General features: G+C 38.4%; 2 protein-coding genes across 5 annotated transcripts; one reads left to right on the top strand and one right to left on the bottom strand.

Moving 5' to 3' along the window:
- Positions 1-4,688: 4,688 nt before the first annotated feature.
- On the top strand, positions 4,689-9,029 carry LOC143142339 (cytosolic iron-sulfur assembly component 2A-like). The gene is made up of 5 exons (XM_076303174.1): positions 4,689-4,878; positions 5,868-6,032; positions 7,991-8,040; positions 8,193-8,238; positions 8,368-9,029. The coding sequence occupies exons 1-5, from the start codon at positions 4,761-4,763 to the stop codon at positions 8,466-8,468; spliced, it is 480 nt and encodes a 159-aa protein (XP_076159289.1). The 5' UTR covers positions 4,689-4,760; the 3' UTR covers positions 8,469-9,029.
- A 1,297-nt stretch (positions 9,030-10,326) lies between these two features.
- LOC143142320 (mannose-6-phosphate isomerase-like) lies at positions 10,327-20,075 on the bottom strand. 4 transcript variants are annotated; one of them, XM_076303136.1, is made up of 8 exons: positions 19,917-20,075; positions 17,999-18,126; positions 16,822-17,022; positions 16,451-16,592; positions 15,480-15,659; positions 14,872-15,045; positions 14,333-14,541; positions 10,327-12,167 (listed from the first exon to the last, which is right to left on the bottom strand). In XM_076303136.1, the coding sequence occupies exons 1-8, from the start codon at positions 19,930-19,932 to the stop codon at positions 11,949-11,951; spliced, it is 1,269 nt and encodes a 422-aa protein (XP_076159251.1). In that variant the 5' UTR covers positions 19,933-20,075; the 3' UTR covers positions 10,327-11,948. The 4 variants fall into 4 exon arrangements, with proteins under 4 accessions (XP_076159251.1, XP_076159276.1, XP_076159266.1 ...); XM_076303161.1 differs by lacking the exon at positions 19,917-20,075 and adding an exon at positions 19,366-19,459; XM_076303151.1 differs by lacking the exon at positions 19,917-20,075 and having other exon boundaries at positions 16,822-17,092; positions 17,279-18,097.
- Positions 20,076-21,360: the final 1,285 nt, after the last annotated feature.

The following is a 21,360-nucleotide window of genomic DNA, read 5'->3' as shown; positions in this document are numbered from 1 at the left end:
AGTTATCCTATATGGGACTCATCGGGCACACCTCTTTTTATGGTCACTGTATGCACACTGTATTTTATATGAATATTTTGTAAAAAAATACATTATTTCCTATATGAATGGTCCTCTTTTTTCAATACCTCCCAAGTCATGTGACCTAGTGACTCCAAACCAATGCAGAATAGTTATCCTATATGGGACTCATCGGGCACACCTCTTTTTATGGTCACTGTATGCACACTGTATTTTATATGAATATTTTGTAAAAAAATACATTATTTCCTATATGAATGGTCCTCTTTTTTCAATACCTCCCAAGTCATGTGACCTAGTGACTCCAAACCAATGCAGAATAGTTATCCTATATGGGACTCATCGGGCACACCTCTTTTTATAGTCACTGTATGAACACTGTATTTTATATGAATATTTTGTAAAAAAAAATACTCATATCATATTTATTTCCTATGGAAAACAGCGTTTTGCTCAATAGCTGCCATATAAGGGGTCCTAGACAACACAGATCAATCCAGAACTGTTCTGCTATGGGGTACTTATCAGACACACCTAAATATGAAAAATGATTTGGCATCTACTATTATATGGAAGGTATTGAGAAAACACAGTTTCCATAGGAAATAAATGGGTACTATAAAATATTATGTGCAAAAATTATATTAATTTGAGGTTTGTCTGATTGGTTTGGTGTCCCTACGTCACTTCCCTTGGGGGGGGGGGGGGGGGGGGGTCTTGAAAAAGGAGACCATTCCTTATAGGAAACGATGTGTTTTCTTTAAAATATTAATATAAAATAGAGTGTGCTTTCAATGGTTATAGGAAGAGGTGTGTCTGATGAGTCCCATATAGGGTAACTATTCTGCATTGGTTTGGAGTCACTAGGTCACATGGCTTGGGAGGTATTGAAAAAAGGAGACCATTCCTTATGGGAAATAATGTATTTTCTTTAAAATATTAATGTAAAATACAGTGTGCATACAGTGACCATAAAAAGAGGTGTGCCCGATGAATCCCATAAAGGATAACTATTCTGCATTGGTTTGGAGTCACTAGGTCGCATGACTTGGGAGGTATTGAAAAAAGAGGACCATTCATATAGGAAATAATGTATTTTTTTACAAAATATTCATATAAAATACAGTGTGCATACAGTGACTATAAAAAGAGGTGTGTCTGATGAGTCCCATATAGGATAAATATTCTGCATTGGTTTGGAGTCACTAGGTCGCATGACTTGGGAGGTATTGAAAAAAGAGGACCATTCATATAGGAAATAATGTATTTTTTTTACAAAATATTCATATAAAATACAGTGTGCATACAGTGATCATAAAAAGAGGTGTGTCTGATGAGTCCCATATAGGATAAATATTCTGCATTGGTTTGGAGTCACTAGGTCGCATGACTTGGGAGGTATTGAAAAAAGAGGACCATTAATATAGGAAATAATGTATTTTTTTACAAAATATTCATATAAAATACAGTGTGCATACAGTGACTATAAAAAGAGGTGTGTCTGATGAGTCCCATATAGGATAAATATTCTGCATTGGTTTGGAGTCACTAGGTCGCATGACTTGGGAGGTATTGAAAAAAGAGGACCATTCATATAGGAAATAATGTATTTTTTTACAAAATATTCATATAAAATACAGTGTGCATACAGTGACTATAAAAAGAGGTGTGTCTGATGAGTCCCATATAGGATAAATATTCTGCATTGGTTTGGAGTCACTAGGTCGCATGACTTGGGAGGTATTGAAAAAAGAGGACCATTAATATAGGAAATAATGTATTTTTTTACAAAATATTCATATAAAATACAGTGTGCATACAGTGACCATAAAAAGAGGTGTGCCCGATGAGTCCCATATAGGATAACGATTCTGCATTGGTTTGGAGTCACTAGGTCACATGACTTGGGAGGTATTGAAAAAAGAGGACCATTCATATAGGAAATAATGTATTTTTTTTACAAAATATTCATATAAAATACAGTGTGCATACAGTGACCATAAAAAGAGGTGTGTCTGATGAGTCCCATATAGGATAACTATTCTGCATTGGTTTGGAGTCACTAGGTCATATGGCTTGGGAGGTATTGAAAAAAAGGAGTCTGTTTCTTATATGAAATAATGTATTTTCTTTAAAATATTAATGTAAAATACAGTGTGCATACAGTGACCATAAAAAGAGGTGTGCCCGATGAGTCCCATAAAGGATAACTATTCTGCATTGGTTTGAAGTCACTAGTTCGCATAGCTTGGGAGGTATTGAAAAAAAGGAGACCGTTTCTTATGGTAAATAATGTATTATCTTTAAAATATTCATATAAAATACAGTGTGCATACAGTGATCATAAAAAGAGGTGTGCCCGATAAGTCCCATATAGGATAACTATTCTGCATTGGTTTGGAGTCACTAGGTCACATGACTTGGGAGGTATTGAAAAAAGACGGTTTCTTTTGGTAAATAATGTATTTTCTTTAAAATATTCATATAAAATACAGTGTGCATACAGTGACTATAAAAAGAGGTGTGTCTGATGAGTCCCATATAGGATGAATATTCTGCATTGGTTTGGAGTCACTAGGTCACATGGCTTGGGAGGTATTGAAAAAATGAGACCATTTCTTATGGGAAATAAGGTCTTTTCTTTAAAATATTCATATAAAATACAGTGTGCATACAGTGACTATAAAAAGAGGTGTGTCTGATGAGTCCCATATAGGATAAATATTCTGCATTGGTTTGGAGTAACTAGGTCACATGACCTGGGAGGTATTGAAAAAAAGACTCTTTCTTATATGAAATAATGTATTTTCTTTAAAATATTAATGTAAAATACAGTGTGCATACAGTGACCATAAAAAGAGGTGTGCCCGATGAGTCCCATATAGGATAACAATTCTGCATTGGTTTGGAGTAACTAGGTCACATGACCTGTGAGGTATTGAAAAAAAGACTTTTTCTTATATGAAATAATGTATTTTCTTTAAAATATTCATAAAAAATACAGTGTGCATACAGTGATCATAAAAAGAGGTGTGTCTGATGAGTCCCATATAGGATAAATATTCTGCATTGGTTTGGAGTCACTAGGTCACATGGCTTGGGAGGTATTGAAAAAAGGAGACCATTTCTTATGGGAAATAAGGTATTTTCTTTAAAATATTCATATAAAATACTGTGTGCATATAGTGACTATAAAAAGAGGTGTGTCTGATGAGTCCCATATAGGATAACTATTTTGAATTGGTTTGGAGTCACTAGGTCACATGATGTCAAAGCTATTGACAAAAAAGATTATGAAGGTAATTCAGAAGGTACTTTTTAGACGGTCCCTAAGGTCGGCTGGGAGCAAGTAGACAGGTCATCTGTTTTCACATTGTCTGCAAACACGGGGTGAAACCGGCCGCATAATTTTTTTTTTGAATATCTGTCGAATATCCGAATATCAAATATCAAACTAACTTCACCTCGGTCTATCTGTCGCTCTACCCGAGTGGATATGCCTAGGCTATTATAGCCTAAATATAGGTCTACCCATAATATAGCCATTGTTTTTAGGTTACAAAGTATATTAAATAAAATATATTTGAATTGGGCTATGTTTGACTATATGATTAGCCTACAGAGGAGGAGAAAAGCAAATAGGCATAAAGGATACTTTTGTATCCCTTTAAAGGTCCATCAAAAATATAAAAATGTAGGCCTACAAAAAAGTAACTTGTTAGGCCTACTTGAGTAATTTATTAACAAAGTACTTTTTTACTTTTACTTGAATACTGTAATGTGTATTATGTACAAGTTCAAGATTCTTATGCATTTTCTGAGCCGTTCACCTTTATTTTGGGCACAAAATAATTTTGGCTGGTAAAAAACCACTGTGGCAGGTGGATTTCAAAATTCACCTGCCACAGTGGCTGGTGGCCAAAAAAGTTAACTTCAGGCCCTGCACATAATGCATGCTAGCCTACTTTTTATAGCATATTTATAGAAATTATTATCCTGGGTGAACCTGGATGACCCTGTTAGAAAAGTTGCATTTGCTCTGCAAATCTGTCTGGAAAGAAGCCCATGAAGTTTCTGATCTTGCCATTTTTATTAAGTAGGCCTACCTCCACAGCTACCTGCAATTCATTTGTGAATTAAAGTCTTACCAAATTTTCTGGGTTTTTGGTGGAAATGGACATCAAAAGGAAATTGTGTTTGAGTGGACAACTGTTAGATAGAAAACTTTAGTGGTCAAGATTCGCAACTAGCAGTTATTATGATAGGCCTATAAAAAATATGAAGATCTTTTAGTATGATAGCCTATAACATGTTTTTGGTAGGCTGTTACTTGGGTTGATGCACATGTCTACCATGCAATATTTCCTCTGCTTGAAATACCCACCATTTCCATTAAAATTATAGTGTTATAGCCTACCCTACTACTGTGCTTCTTTTTTCTGATTCTCAAGGTGCTCCTAAGTCTAGTCATAAATAACATCATACAGTTATCCAACAATCACATATTTTGAGGTAGGCCTACACAGACGTGTGCAGAAAATGTCTAGATCAACACTAATCGTGAAACTACCATGGAAATGACCAGAGAATGTCTAATAAGGGCTCTGAAATAACCTAGTTGAAGATAGCACTTTTATTTTGGTAGAATATCCGGTGGCCATCTTGGACAGCTAGGTCTAGTACGCAGAAGGACCAGGACACAGGTATCATAGCTGTTTGAGTATGGCGGTATTTGAAAAATGGAAATTGTAACAGGTCTTACGGCGACAGTTAGCAAGCTATTGCAGTTCTCCGGCTTGTCTGTGAAGAATGTATCTGGGACCAAAAATATGGAAGAAAAGGCATTAGAAGTTTATGGTAAAATGACCATTAAAGTTGTTTATGCTATCGAAGGTTGCTTGCTAGGTTAAAACTCAAATACATGTTATGTAGCTCCCAATCGATTCGAATAAAAGCTTAACGTTAGGCCTGTCGGCGTCTCAGATAATATAAAGTAAAGTGCAAAGGTGAACATGGTTCATCCCCTTGGCATGTTAATGTAGGCTTATTGTTTCTGGCTAGGATAGTCACCCGATAACTGTGTTGTCGGTGTGTTGTCCGATGGGTGATAGGCTGCTAGCTACAATGTCACACTATCCTACAATATCGGTGTTCATGGACTTCCAGTCAGTCCTGGAAACTTGAACTCCTAATCATAATCACATAGCTTACGTAATTTATACCTGCTATAAACCATTTCAATTGATATACGATTATGTAAAGACGAATGCACTGATAAGCCAAATTGATCGAATGGATATCGAGAAAATAAGTTTATCGCAGTGACCTGTTCCGTCCATAGCTGACATGCTGTCAATCTTTCAGATTGTATATGCTTTATCTCTCAGACTCACCATTGTACAATGTGAAATCTGAAATCACCTTTGCACTTTCTATCCTAAATATTTTCTTCGAATAAATTTTTTTTGGCCATGAGGGTAGGCCTAACCTAGGCTACTTCTGACTGTTAAAGGCCCTTTAACAGCTGTCAATAAGCGTAAAGAGCACTTACGCTGAAGCGGAAATATGTTGGATAAAAAGTGCAAAAGTAAACAAATAGTTTGCACTGCACAATACTCAACTCAACAGCTAATCAAATGACCCCTCCCCTCCATGCCTCCGAAGCAACAAGTGGGCTTGAAATGTTTAAAGCATAAACAAGCCACTATTTGTTTCCCATTTTAACACTTCGTATACAGGCCTGAGGCAGGACTGCGGAGAGACATCTGAGTTTTTTTGAGTCCACACTGACATATTCAACATATTGGATATGCCTGTAATTCAACTAATCTCTTATCTTTTCTTAGATGTTATCCGTACTATTCGAGATCCAGAGAAACCCAACACTCTGGAAGAGCTAGACGTTGTTTCTGAGAAATGCGTTGACGTTCATGAACTTGGAGATGATGAATACCTCATTATCATCAAATTCTCTCCTACAGTACCCCACTGTTCTCTGGCAACATTGATAGGTATGTAGTGTTGTGTAGAATAAATAATGTTGAATACCCTGTTGAATACCTAGAGATTGGCATGGTTTTATTTCAGTTAGCCTAATAGCTGGTTTGATTTGCATTGAGAGATGATCTTGCATTGGTACCCCATGCCAATCTCTAGGTATGGTGAAAGGTATGTGATGATGTGGGGCTATTTTAATTCCAAAGGCCAAGGGAACTTTATCAGGATGCATAGTAGGCTACCCTGGATCCATGAAATAACTGGCCTTTAAAAATGAAATGAAAAATGAAAATATGCCTGCCTCTATGAGAATTTAACATAGGGGTTTGTATACTTATGCCCCCTGTATTTTAAGGAAGAACATTTATTTATTTACAATACATTATTCCTTCACAAAGAAAATTGGTATCCTTAAAAGTTGGATTTTCCTCATTATTTTAATTAACTTATTTAATAACAGGAATTTATTTTGTCTTTTCCCCCCAAAATTGCACTGTGCCTACTTCAGAGGGCACTGTTCCCTCTTTTGGCCAACCATCAAATGCTTGACCTCTTCAGAAAGCTTAGACCCTGTAGTTTCTTAGGGAACAATGAAGTACTGAGTTACAGAGGCTAGAATATAGTTTTTTCTTTCTGCCGGCTAACAAGCATCTCTGAACTGACCACATTTCAGCCTCTAGGTCACTTGCTATGACTTATGACCTAGCACCAGGTCTTGTGAAACTGTGTGCAAAAGTAGATCAATATAGAATGAAAAATGAGTACTTTAGACTATTGTTTGGCACGGTAAGCTCATGCGTTTTGTAAAATGCCCTATGGAAAGTCCCCATAGGACTTTTGGTTACGCAAAATGTATACTGACAATAAAAGCCTTACTGTGTGTCAACCTCTTGGTATAGAAGCATAATCCTGGTCTCAAATGAAAGGAAACACTCTGAGGTTTCTTGTAGACTATTTGGACTATTGGACTACACAAAATATGGAATAGTTACACAAAAGTCTCTTTTTTTGCATATTCTTTGTTGGTTCAATGGGTGTGTATAAGATGGACTATACATCTGCACAACTAATATTGGATAAAACAACATGAAAATTCTATTTCTATGGATACCTGTGAATATTTCAGTACCCAATATGCTGCATCTACTTATTGCTAAGGATACACACTGCAGCTAGAAGGTAGGGAAGCACCAAAGGTGGAGGAGGGCATTTTTGATACAAATGAATTGAGACATAGTAAGATTAATCTGACAATTTAAAGCACTATACAGATTGTACATGAAAAAGGTTGTCATGTATGGGGTCCAAGTTTTCAAATGGTGTATTCAGTAGCATTATTATGCTACATAGCAATGGTGCATACACTACATAGAAATGGTGCATACAATTGATTTAGAATGTTTGGGGGAGGGATCGCTGTGCGATAGGAATGTCTCAAAATTACGTCATCCACAAATCCACATATGCGATTCACAAATCCACAAATGCGATCCACAAATGCAGAATCCAAAGCCTCCCACACACAAAACCAAACATATTTATTTGTAGATGTCAAAAATATATTTACAAATACACGCATATTTGTACAAATTACTTTATATATTTGTGTATTGGTATTTACAAATACACATATATTTGTGCATACCTCTTCGAGTATGTACAGATCTTTATTAGACAATTCTACCCCCATACCTACTCAGCATCATTGTAATAACACTGAATCTGAAATTCAGATGTTTTGTATTACTTGCAGGCACAAATATGCTTGTCATACATTTTCCTCCACTCTGTAGTTAGCTGACTGTTGTTTTGTCAGGATATATGGTTCAAGAGTCAATAGTTTTTCATTGATACAAAGGACATTTAACAACATTTTCAACTAAAAAACTAACTTGGTTTGTTTTACATGATCGAGATATGACAGATTCTGTAGATGAAGCTAATGGTTTTTCTCTCTATCACTCACTTGTAGGCCTCTGTCTTCAAGTCAAATTACAACGATGCCTACCATTTAAACACAAGGTAAGCACTTTTCATTTGTTTCCATTTAATTACAGCGAAAATATCTAGTGTACCAGTTACCCATCTGTATTACGCCTAGGGCAAGTGTTGGTTACAGATCCCATCCTAATCTAATCCTACATGTATTATGGTATTTATGTATTTGTTTACAGTTGGAAATTTATATTTCTGAAGGAACACATACAACTGAGGAAGACAGTAAGCACTCAAGTTTTTTTATTATTTAAATATTAACTTAATAACAATACCCAAAATATCTTGATGAGAAATTCTGTCTATAAATCTCAGTCATGTTTGTAATGGAATTTAACTTTTGTTCCACTGCAGTTAACAAACAAATCAATGACAAAGAGAGGGTTGCTGCTGCAATGGAAAACCCTAACCTGCGGGAAATTGTGGAACAGTGTGTAACTGAACCAGATGACTAGGGCTACCCTGTTGTTACTATCTTTAACTACTGAAATCATACTTCAGCTGTAAGGTTTCATTCTGTTCTCTGATCCCATGAGAAACCTGTTTCTGTGATGCTGCCTCTATAAATGATATAAAAATTAAAAAAGTGCACTATCATATTGAACTTTGCTCCTCTAGCTTCATAGCAATTTAATCTCCAGTGCAGAAGAAAATCCCAGATAAATGAATTGAAATCCATTGTGGATTTGGGTGTATGATAACAATGTATAGCATTAGAACATTTAAATCACTAAGCTCTGCCACACCATACACATTTTCTCATGCTTTTACTGCTGCTTCAGAAAGCTACACGTATTGGCAGCATATTCCTGAAATTTAATTTATATTTTATTGACTTTTATTGTGTAAATCTAAAGATTTCCTATTTTAATAAAATTACCATCTGCCTTTATGTAGAATGACTGAGAAGTGTCACTACATTTGATTAGTTTTTATTTGTTTTAGTTATATCCAATGCTGTGTTATCCAAATATCAGTATCAGTAGTGGGTTCATATTAAACATATTCTTTACTTCTGTAGTTTCAAATGTTGGTTTTGTCCTAATGAACGTTTCTCATGTACTTTTTTCTTTAAACTGCCTACACACAAATTGTTTGCATGTGTAACGGAGGTCGTCTCTCCCCTCCCTCGATCACTGCGTTGTGTATAGTGGAAGAATGATGGACGCCACAACCGACCGTTGCTTTGATATTTATTGCTCTCTGAGATGACAAAAGAAAGAAAATAATCAGGCATGGAGTGAGCCAGGCGCATCACAACTCCTCTGCCGTGGGACAGTTGCAAAAGAGGCAGAGGAGGGGGCTACATCAAAACTTAAGGGGTCCCGTGGGAAACTATTCCTGCCACACCCATGCCACACCCCCTGCTACCTACTGTACCTCAGAGGTGTGGGAAAATGCACAAACTAGAACTTGTACACTGTACTGTAGAAAGGATGGGGAAATTCAGGGAAGCATAATTACCCCTGCTACATGTCACAAGCAAAACCCCATAGATTATAAAATGAAATCTAAAATGATAGGGGAGGGCACACTTTCTGTGGGATAAACAGTATGAATGAGATCCAGAGTTCCTTTGAGAGGATGAGAGAAGCGTAAAGGACAAACATCAGTATAGCTCAGTGCCTGGTTTCTTCCACACACACTGTTGGGAATTGTGGCCAAATAGTTCAGTCTTCGTTTCATCAGACCAGATGATTTTACTTCTCATGGTCTGAGAGTCATTCAGGTGCTTTTTGAGAAACTCCCGGCAAAAAATGGCTTCCGTCTGGGCACTCTACCATAAAAGCCTGATTGGTGGAGTGATGCACTGATGTTTGTCCTTCTTTACGCTTCTCTCATCCTCTCAAAGGAACTCTGGATGTCATTCATAGTGACCATTGGGTCCTTGGTTTCCTGTCTGACCAAGGCCCTTCGTCCTGGATTACTCAGTTTGGCTGAGCAGCCAGATCTGTGGAAGACTGTTGGTTGTTCCAAACTTTTCAATTTGAGAATGATGGAGGCTACAGTGCTCTTGGGCACTTTCAATGCTGCAGACATTCTTGTATCATTCCCCAGATCTGTGTCTTCACACAAACCTGTCTCGCAGGTCTACGGACAATTCTCTCAACCTCGTGGCTTGGTTTTCACTCTGACATACACCATCAACTGTGAGACCTTACAGTATATAGAGATGTGTGCCTTTCCTGTTCAGTGAATTAATTTAAGCACAGGTGGACTCCAATCAAGTTGTAGAAGCATCTCAAGGACCATTGATAGAAGTAGGATACACCAGAGCTCAATTACAAGCGTCATAACAAAGGATCTGAATACTTATGTAAATGGAATATTTCAGTCTTTTATTTTTTATACATTTACAAAACACCCCAAACACCTGTTTTTTGTGGAGTGTTGGAGTATTGTGTGTAGATTGATGAGAAAAAAATAATTGAATCCATTTTAAGATGAGTCTGAAACATAAAATGTGGAAAGGCCTAGCCTACTTGAAAAGGAAAAAATGCAGACTCTGAACTGAATTGTAAACAAATGGAGACGAATTTGTAATTATTTTTGCTGTATTAGGCTACAGTGTGTAATTGTGTTACATTTTTGGTTGGTGGTGTGTCGTGGGATTTTTTTTTTGTGTAAAAAAATTACCGTGGCTCAAAAAAGGTTGACAAACACTGCACTAACTGAAGTCTTCTAATTGGATAGAACATTGCACATGATGGACACCACTGTGATGAGCATTGATGCACTAATCAATGGTCACAGATTTCACTGATCACTGCTACTAATACGGAATAACCCTGCCATTCTATGAATAAGGTTTACTGGTCTTATGTTCATCATATTACCAACTTTTTAAAACTGTTTACTGTCCATTTTTAAATCACTTTGGACAACGCGTCTACTAAATTCCATAACCATAACCGGAATCTGTGCCTCAAATAACCAACAAAGAAAGAAAGTGATCAAAAAAATTAACATTCCTTCAATTTCACATATACAATATAAAGACACTGCATGTGTTGATTCACAGGAAAGAAGTACATTCTGGATCATAAATATAAACAATGCTAAAATTCTGCTCAATTTATGTAGACATGCATAGATGTTATGTGTCAGATTCAACCACAACCACTTACAAGGCAGTGCTAAGAACTCTGTTCAGGAAAGTGGCTAAAGATTCACAATACTTAAAAGGTACACTATGCAAGATTTTCACCTTAATATAACCTTTACGAAGCCAATTTGATGGTAAACGAATTTGTAATAGGCAAATCGTTCACCTAGCATAGATAGGCCTACAGCATAGAGATAGCGAGTCGCTACCGAGAAAACCAGCCATACATCTTCAAGAGCGGTGGCCCAAAAAAATCTTGCGAGAATTGTGAAACATTACCTTGTCAGTAGATATAGCTCTTTGGGGATAGTTTTTGCCTGTTGTTAATCCTTCACCTCCACAACAAAAGCATTTTCATTGTGCATAGTCACGAGACGTTTGCTATTTACAACAGCAGAGTAAAATATAAATATATCGCGACTCTAGAGGGAGCTCTACAGCTGCCAAAAATACCTAAACCTGCATAGTCTACCTTCAAGAAATGTATACTTTTCACAGACATCAATTATACACTACTCACAAAAAGTCAGGGATATTCGGCTTTCGGGTGAAAATTCAGGATGAACCTAAAATCCACTATAACCTTTACAGTTGAACTTAATGTGACCTTCTCTAGACTTTTGAATGTGCATGTCCAACAGTCCAATGTTTCAGTACTTTCTGTACTGAAACATTAAATTTCACCCGAAAGCCAGATATTCCTAACTTTTTGTGAGTAGTGTATATATCATTGAATTATCAGCTGAAAACATTAATCATGGTGACCCATATGCCGTAAGACATGGAAATCTAAATTTTAATTCAGAAAAGTACTGAAGGTTCAAGTTTGCTATAATAGGCAGCATGCACGGTACATTGTCATCCCACATGTCGAAGTCACACGCAGAGAGACACCCTCATTGGCCGAGATGAAAATGACAGAGCCTCTTCTCAAGATCAAATCAGAAAAGGAAGAGGGAGCAGCAGCAGTTGCCTCACCACTGACCACAAGCAGGATGCCAGCACTGTCCACTGGGTTAATTGTGTATTCCTTTACAGCAGTTGGGATCTGTTCATTAACAAAGTGACATGTTTGACTTTGTTTTTTAAAGCTTGCCATCAAGCCATGGCATTGTTGTCATCACAATCATCCTTATTATTACAATTAATTTACTAACACAGTGTATTATGTTTTTAAGTCACACTTATACCAGTACTGGTACTATGGATCAGAATAAATGTACAATGTAAAAGAGTTTCAGACACATTGCAAATTAACAACACAAGACAACACAACACAAATTCTGTACTTATGACTTATGGCAAAATCGGATGTGCCGAGCTATAATGAGCTACTTTTTTATTTTCATTACAAATCTAAAAGACACCTAATTGACCCTTTCCTGACCGGGACCAAATTGGTATTTCCTGAAGTGATTAATGATATTGAAGATACCAGAGCCATATAAAGGGACCAATTTTCTTATGTTTGCAGGCATTAGCCTACTACTGCCATTTACCACAGACACTTTTGATTTCGAAACTAAATTATGGCACTGTTCCCGCGCCTATTGTCTCATTACTCCCTGGAATCAAGATGGATACCAAGGCTGTCAGAATGTGAAGCCGTCCGATAAAACTGTTTTCTCATCATGAAAGTTGAATTTACTCAATGGAAACGGTAGGAAGTTAGTCATCTTCTTTTTAACATTAAAATAGAAGCATGTTAAACTATCGTTAGGCTGCAAATGTTCGAAATGTGTAAGTTTGAAAAGGCTCATGGGATAGTAGTTCTTTCACTCCGTTTCCGTTTTTTTACTCAAAATGATCTGTTGTATGACTATGAGTCACGTCGTACTGTAGCTGGTTAGCCTAAGGCATGGTCTAAAACTCTGTATATGCGGATTTTTCCAGACGTGTTTGAAGATGATCATGTCTGGTAGTTTCAACATGAACAAGGCTTGATGATGATGATGATGTTAATAATAATAATAAATAAATACATGTTTAACTTTGATGGCGAAGGAAGTGTGAGAAGAATTTCTGTGTAAACCATCTATCAGACACAAGATTCAGTTCGATGGCTAACGTCACAAAGTTAAGTTCGAGTCTGCGCAGTACGATGGGAGGGCAACTGAAAAACTGTTACATTTGTGTCAGTGCCCCTCCCATTGAAAACAACGGAGTCTATTCGTCCATTTCTTTTACTGTCTATGAGGCTCATGTGAGTGCTTTTCCCATCAAATACCTGCAGAGCTACGGAGAAAGAAGAGGTACAGGAGCTGGCGTGAAGGCAAGAGTGAGATGTGAGAGGCAACGGAGGACTCATCTGGACATTCAATCAACAGGCTACTTGTCCATACTTAGGTGACAGGCTGGTGGGCTGTGCCGGACTGTAACTTTACGACATTATCAACTGCCAAAGTCGGAGGATGATCCTATCGACCATGATCTCTCCCGTAATCTTAAGCTACGACTGCTCCGGAGTAGAGTGTGCAGGCTTTTGCTACTAGAAGTGCATAGAGACATGACCTGCCGCCTGCGTGGCTGAGATAGATCATCCCAGATGCAGCGGTCAAACCTCCTGGCTCTGGGCTACCGAGCTACCACACCAAGACCCCTCTCATCCAAACCACCAGCATGTACTGTAGGCCTTCAATGTACAGATCATGCATGTGTGTTTTAGGCATAGTGTAGGTCCTAGTCTCTGACTGAAAGTGTGCAGAAATTGCGCATTTAGTTAACAGTATTTACAAAATGTTCATGGGAGTGACACCCCAGACCCCCACTAAGTTTTAGGCTACGCCTTGAATGTGGGGAAGGCGCACCATGTGAGAAAATTGTAACGAAAACAATGCATTTAGAACGCGCTTATATAATAGGTTAAGGGAAAGTGCCACAGTAAACGACAAGGGTATAGGGCCCGTTGGCACAGTGTCACACCCAACCCTGTCTCTAAGAGCTTTGCACAAAACTTCCTATGCCTAAATTCCTATCCTATAGTATCTGCATGTACAAATGGTTAATAAAATCTCTTGAATCTTGGTTCTCCACACTGGTGGCTGAGGGAAACGTAAACGCATTCTGAGCAGGCAGAATAGTATCTCAGTGAAATGCAAATGAGTGGAGATACTATGTGGATACGGCCAGGCTAACATATTTGTCCTGTTATACTGAAAATCAAAGTGATTAGAGGCTCTTCTCTATTCAATTTCGCAACAATGGTCTACTTACCTCAATCCTCATAACGGAGAAGTCAGGAACAGCCGGATCATAGAGGTGGACAAAGGGATCGGAGCAGTATTGCGTACAGGGGAAAATCTTAGAGTCGGCTGGACCAGGGGTGTAGTTGAGCATCTCACACAGTGTGTTGACATCAATGTATTTAGGGGTTAATCCAGCACGCACTGTATTATCCGAACAGGCCATGCACTCAATGCAGTCTGGTAGAAGAGAAGAGAACTAGTTTATTTAATCCATTCAGTTACACACCTATTTGGTATCAATTTGGCTTTCCTTCAATCAATTGCACCAAGAATGGTCGTAATGACTGCTGACACAATCTATGCACAGTTGGCATGGTAATCATACCAATCATGGTTCATTGTATACCTCTCAGATTAACACTGTTCTATTCTGTAGCACAAACGCTTCAGGTTTTTTCTAATGGCTTTCACCAAGGTTTTTTTTTTAGTTTGCTCCTCTTCATTTCGTTCTGGATCTGATATCCATGTTAAACAACTGACATCACAGGACTATTATTAAATACAGACCTCCACTTAAGTAAGCATGTGGCTCACTGGCCCCCAGGAACATGGCTTGACCCGGCTCCAGAATGATATGGTTGAGAAAGTAGATGGAGAAGCATCCTATATCTCCTGGGTACTGAGCATTTAGTCGCAGCAAAAGCTTCCCATGACTTCCTGATGTATCTTTACCTGTTTCTTCTACAAATGGGGAAAAAAAAATCACTTCACATGTTAAATCTGTTCTTACTAAAAAAAGAAATAATATATATAAAACATTGACCACTGACAAACATAACATAAGCTATTGAGATCCTAGCATTCTGTATCAACTACAACTAAAGTCATATAAAATTGAGTATCATCATGAGTATCAAAACAAACAGGTTAATGCTGCAGTGTTAAAGGGATATTCCACCATTTGGGGAAATACACTCATTTTTCACCTCCCCTTGAGTTAAACAATTGAGTTTTACCTTTCCCCAGTTCATCCAACCGTTCTCTGAGTCGAACTGGGTAAAGGTAAAACTCAATTGTTTAACTCGAGGGGAGGTGGAAAATAAGTGTATTTTCCCAAATGGTGGAGCACAGCTGGCATCCTAGTACATAGCTCAGACAAGCGGAAAAATATTCACCATCATCTGTAATTCTTTTTACCAGCATGTTGAGCTGATCAACAAAAACTTTCTTCTCACAATTCATCATTCTGGTGAAGCACATCTTTAAAGCCTTTGCAGCGCGGTGTGGGTCCTCAGCACTGTTCTGTAATTCCTCTGAGACTTCATCTCCTATTAGAGTATGAAACTCTGGAACAGCTGAAAACAAGACAACCCCAACTAATATCAAACTGATTATAATGTATTACATTTAGCTGAGCACTGTTCGGGGGGGGGGGGGGGGGGGGTGTATTGATCCAGTAGGCCATTAGACATTAGACCATTTTTTGGGGAACATTTTTAGTTTAGCTCATTTTTTAGGCAAAAATTTGTCATAATGTCATTTACATGATAGCATACATACAAACTTATGAATGCTTGTGTGTGTCTAACCGGGACGGCGAGAGAGAAAGAGAGAGAGATAAGAGGTGTAGACTAACAAAGAATTAGGGATAGCCTATGCATAAATTACCTAAAGAACATTAATCATTAATCAGGACCTGCTACTGTATCTGGCTTCATCATCTCTCACTTGGGAGGGTCCCAAACTGTTTTGAACTGTTTTCTCTGTCCCCTCCCTCCAACTCTCACATGAAATAAACGGCATGTTCCTTTCTCTGTCTAGTTTTGGCTGTTGAATTTGGAAAGTCTGAAACATTAGTCCATTGGTATTATTTGTTAATAGGCTGTTTCATGTAATGTTCACGAAAAAAGTAATCCTTCCATCATATGGAAATATAACCGAGAAAGTGTGCTAAAATAGTTGAATCTCACAATTTTGTTTTTGCATAATTGCACAGAGAAATCAGATTAGTTCGACTGAATGTGTGAACTGGTTAAAATATGTGAAAAACGTGTGAACTGGTTGAAATATGTGTATCTATTAAGCATTTTCTACGTTTTTGCAACATCCTTAAACTTGATTCCAAGGTGTAGGTAGCCATACTTACTTTTCAGAAAAGTTGAGATTTCCTCCAGTGGCCTAAAGCCACATAGACCCTCAAACTGTGTTAGTGCTATCGCCATCTCAGGCTTATGGTTGTTGTCAGGATAGTGCTCGGGAAACTTGGCATGTAGCTGAACAGCCAACTCCTAAACAAAGAGTTGGTGGTGGTCAGTTGTTGTTATTCCAACAATATAGGATAAAGGATTATATTTGCCTCACCAGTATGGTCAAATAGCAATCTTTTACCGGGACCAATATCCACAAAGCATGCATATGCAATAGAGTAATACTTTAGAACAATCTAGAACAGTGTATTTCGTATTACAACAAAATACAAAAATCGCTACACTGATTTCTGTAAACCTCTGTACTTACTCTGTTAGGGTGGGCCTGAATTGATAATGCCGTTTTCACAGACAGGACTTTAAAAAGAAATGGCAGCTGACCATGAAAGGTCTTTTTGACCTTTGACCCTAAGCATGCTGGATTTTCTGCAATCCACTGACCAAGCGTCCTCTGTGGTATCCTGTTGTCTTTGATGCAGGCATCCCCTTTAGAGTGCGCACCCATCCAGAGCTAAAACACACATCAGACGTCCAAGAGTCCAACAAAAATCTAATTTCAGCATCATTACTCTTCCATGCCACTACAAAAAAAACATAGATTTTTTTAAAGTATTTCCTTTTCATTCAACAGATGGAATTTAGTTAGGTAGGACACAACAAGAATGACACTCTTGTTAAAACTGGCTCATATCCACAGTATTTTCTAACAATTACATAAATTAAAGGGGCCCTATGCAGTTTTGGCAATTTCTTCGCTGTTTTCTCACTTTTTGCCTGCTCCCCCTACAGCTTCGGAGTAGATATTTTACAACACTCCTTGCTCGGTCAGTCTGCCATTTCCTCTTTCTCTGTTCTTCCTTGACAGCGGTTTTCTCGCTTTCTGCTTCTTTTTCGCCGGCTCTGCCCTGACTAATGTCTGAGAAACTCCATCGCTACCTTGTTCTTATAGCTAGCCGGTGCCTAGTGTGTATGTGTGTAGTGCCATAAAGCAATATATTGCCTTGCGAGACCAGAGACTCCCACAACACTTTCTGACTCTGACGCCGGTGGCTCGCCAGAAGCTGCAAGGCTGGTTTTTCCACTCACAGACATTATGGTGAAGCAAGACAGCCACCATTCAACCCGGAAAAAGTCATATAATCATCTCAATGACTTCGAAGCTTTTAAGTTAAGGTAAATTAAGCAAAAACTGCATAGTGCCCCTTTAAAGGTTGTATCAGCGATGGCGGGGTGACGTCACTTCTGTTGCTGTTCAAACAATGTTGGAACACTTTATTTTGCCTTTGAGTTGGTAACAATTGTTTTTGTGTACAGATCTCGGAGCCTAGGCTGCCTACAGAGACGCGTTGATTTGACGGCCTGCTTATGGAGCAGGCAGCTAGCGGATCGTTAGGAAAGATTAGATGAATGTGATAATTTATGTTTGGGCCTTTTTTGGGCCTGAAATCGCTGATACAACCTTTAAGAATTAACCAAGATAGTATAACCTCAGCATATGGTTGATCGTGTTTAATAAAAGCCTGAGGATCATCTCCAACAACCAGTTTGGCCACTTCACTGTCCAGTCCAACCTTTCCCCAGGCGTAGTTTTGTACCACACATGCCAAAGGAAATACTGAAAAGTAAATAAATAGAAGTCAACAAATACATGTGTTTAGATTGAATTGTAAACAGATGAAGAAGCATTGTGGAGTTTTGGCCTAATTTTGGACATGAAATACAGAACAGCATAGTGCATTAATGCCTAAAGGACACAATAGGTGTCACGTTACCATCTTCCATCAAAATGTATTTGAAGTTAATAAGAAAAGTAGTTTCTCACAAAAAAACTCTCCTATCCCTCCTCTTCTACTTTTGCACTACTTTTTCACTGTCACTGTCTATCTGCTGTGGAAAAGTTTGAATTACTAATGTTTTACTGTATCATTTCAACTTTCTTCACTATGTTATTATGTGTTCATCTTATATAAATGCATACAATATTTCCATGTAAAACATGCCAGTTCCTAAGATGGACTATGGACAAATAAAATGGCAACAACATAAAAAAGCCATTCCTGATTTTGTAACTACCACTCAAGTAACTTCACTGAAAATGAGGACTACACTCAATGAACCTCTGAGAATAATATAGGTTGAATGAATGAATGATGAATGAATGATTGAAAAGTAGAAAAAATGTATAGGCCTAGACCTAGTTCTTTTGCTGTAGGTCTAGAATAGAAGGCCCATATTTACTGCTTTTATTTTCAGATTTCTTATAGTTCTGCTTTTAATAGGCCAACTAAATCCCTATAATCATCAACTTATTGTAGGATACCTCATCTGTATCACTGGGGACAACTCCAGTTGTTTTTAAATGTGCCAGAGATAAAGTGATTTAAGATGCCATTACATTCCCCAAGATGCTATCAGAACACGTCTTTTTCGAGATATTGCCTCTATTACGATACAGTTCTCCAAAAAATCCTAGCTCATCTTCTGAGTTGACTAGACTACAGTAGGTGTCATAATGTAGCCTATACGGTAAAACAGACTGACAGGTCATAGCACAAGCTGCCGTATCACAGTCAAGCTTCAAACAAAATCAAGCCGAGACACATCAGCCCTTGCGTTGTCAGTCAACTGGCAGACATGTATAACATTATTAGAAAATTACACTTCATAATTCAGTTGCCTAATCTGTATCGTAACTCCCCCTATTACCGTCGGTCCCGTATTTTCGCCGTCTTACGTGTATGTGTCACTTAATATCAATTTCTATACAAACCAAGACGGCGGACTCCTAAATAAACGCAACCACCCACACCATAAGTGTATCTAAATTCGCTATGTACCAAAAATGACATTTTACCGTGACTCGAAGAGCTGTAAACAGTGTTGTAAGGCTGCGTGTACACAACCGCTTGGAGCTCCAGTGGAATTTTAATTTCACGACGAGAATTCTCGGTCTAACCGTCCATGTGCCGTTGAAACGGTGTAAATAGGCGACCCATCAGGCCAGCACTATAACTCCAAGCGTGGTAAACAAAATCGGATATTTCAGGCAGTAAATGCTCCCGTTAAGAACCAAACCAGATTTTGTTCAAATCTACACACTATGAAAAATGTAAGGTTAATTTTAGTAAATGTTATTTTGAAGTGTTAAAAAACATCGTTGTTTTAGAATTTCTGAACAAAAGTGGCGATAATTGGGGGTGTTACGATAGCTCAGTGAGCTGCAAGTTAAAGTTGACGAATTAAAATAACCATCACTTGCTACCTACCTACCCGGAACCATGACCAAACACACGTAGCCTGCACTGACTGCCCTATCGCCCTAATTCCTTTCCTTTTATTTCCAAACAGACATATTTGATATGATAAGATATTTCAAAGTTGGTAATGTAAAAATGTGGCATTTACCCCTTATGTCCTCCATCTCTGCTGTATAAACTGCAAACAAACCAAAGTTAGCTTTCAATGACTTTGGAGCGTTCCATTCTGTGAGTGGGAGAGTCTACCGGAAGCTTGTAGTTTTTAATGTTGGCATAACACTTCCTGATTCTTGCGAGAAATAGACTGTATTTTGGAAAATTCATATGAAAAAAAACGATTATTCCAATCATACCGCAAAACATACCCAATACTCTCCGGGTAAGGTTCTCGATGTATGTGTGTTCTTGGGGTTTGGGAATAGGCAAAACCAGAAAATATAGGGGAAACATTTCTGCCACCAGAAGTCCTCGAGGACGCCACCTCGTGGCTACAGTTGCTCCTTCATCTTTGTTCCATCCATAGACTGTATGGCCAGAGCCGTCTACGGACATTCTCTGGTTCTCAGACATTCTCTGGTATGGCTGAGGTGCAACCGGCGGCCGCAGATCCCGCCACCGCCAGACTCACCAGCGCCCTCGGAGGCCGTGCAACCCTAGTTCTCCATGATGTCCTTGTGTTTGACATATGGGCCAGACATGGCCATCATCACACATAGCCTAGCCTACCTGGTGGTGGCATCATGTAGTTCCTGAGCACCTCCTCTTTTTGCAGTCTTCGTATGGAATGTAAGTAGAGTAGCATAAAGTATGGTTTACAATATCAATCAAATCAGCCCGTAAGCTCTATTTTAATGATCTCCCAGCTAACACACGACCAAATGGCAACGTTGCCTATAAGTTGCCATTTGGTCATGGCGACATTACTTTCTGGCAACGTTGTGGCAACATTGCCACAACGTTGCCTGCAGGAAGTTGCCATTAAGTAAACAAATTACGTTGCCACGACGTAGTGGCTTGGTAATTTTAATAACGTTGCCTCTTGGTAGTGTAAGTGACGTTGCCACAACGTTGCCTACAGGAAGTTGCCATTAAGTAAACAAATGACGTTGCCACAACGTAGTGGCTTGGTAATTTTGATAACGTTGCCTCTTGGTAGTGTAAGTGACGTTGCCACAACGTTGCCTACAGGAAGTTGCCATTAAGTAAACAAATTACGTTGCCACAACGTTGCCTACAGGATGTTGCCATTAAGTAAACAAATTACGTTGCCGCAACGCAGTGGCTTGGTAATTTTGCTAACTTTGCCACTTGGTAACGCAAGTAATGTTGCGGCGACATAGTGTTGTGGTCATTTACTTACCCTGATACGTCAAAGTTCAGAATTACACCATACGAGTATTAAAGGTTGTTTCCATGTCCAGCACAAAGATTAGGTTTGAATGCTATGCTGGATATGTATGACAATTTCTAGTTTAGAATTTGTATTTCCATTTTATAGTGACTGTGACCAGGGCCCATAAGAGTCCAAAGTCACGCAAAGGAACCCGACTACGCCACCCAGAGGGAAACTGGGAAATGTACCCTACTCAATT

This window comes from Alosa pseudoharengus, unplaced genomic scaffold (genome assembly GCF_046254945.1).
Source record: "Alosa pseudoharengus isolate Yale_2024_CS ecotype anadromous, Long Island Sound unplaced genomic scaffold, YU_APseudo_1.1 YU_APseudo_1.1_scf_10, whole genome shotgun sequence".
NCBI classification, from domain to species: Eukaryota; Metazoa; Chordata; class Actinopteri; order Clupeiformes; family Clupeidae; genus Alosa; species Alosa pseudoharengus.
Note: the sequence above shows the minus strand (reverse complement) of the source record. Positions and strands in the feature narration are given on the sequence as shown.

Bases quoted from the DNA above. Each gene is read 5' to 3' on its own strand.
- LOC143142339 (XM_076303174.1), top strand. From the start codon at position 4,761: ATGGAAATTGTAACAGGTCTTACGGCGACAGTTAGCAAGCTATTGCAG. The intron at 4,879-5,867 runs GTAAAATGACCA...ATCTTTTCTTAG, and splicing joins AAAGGCATTAGAAGTTTATG to ATGTTATCCGTACTATTCGA. The intron at 6,033-7,990 runs GTATGTAGTGTT...ACTCACTTGTAG, and splicing joins TTCTCTGGCAACATTGATAG to GCCTCTGTCTTCAAGTCAAA.
- LOC143142320 (XM_076303136.1), bottom strand. The intron at 15,660-16,450 runs GTAAGTATGGCT...TCTTGTTTTCAG, and splicing joins AATCTCAACTTTTCTGAAAA to CTGTTCCAGAGTTTCATACT. The intron at 12,168-14,332 runs GTAAGTAGACCA...GTTAATGAACAG, and splicing joins TCTCCGTTATGAGGATTGAG to ATCCCAACTGCTGTAAAGGA.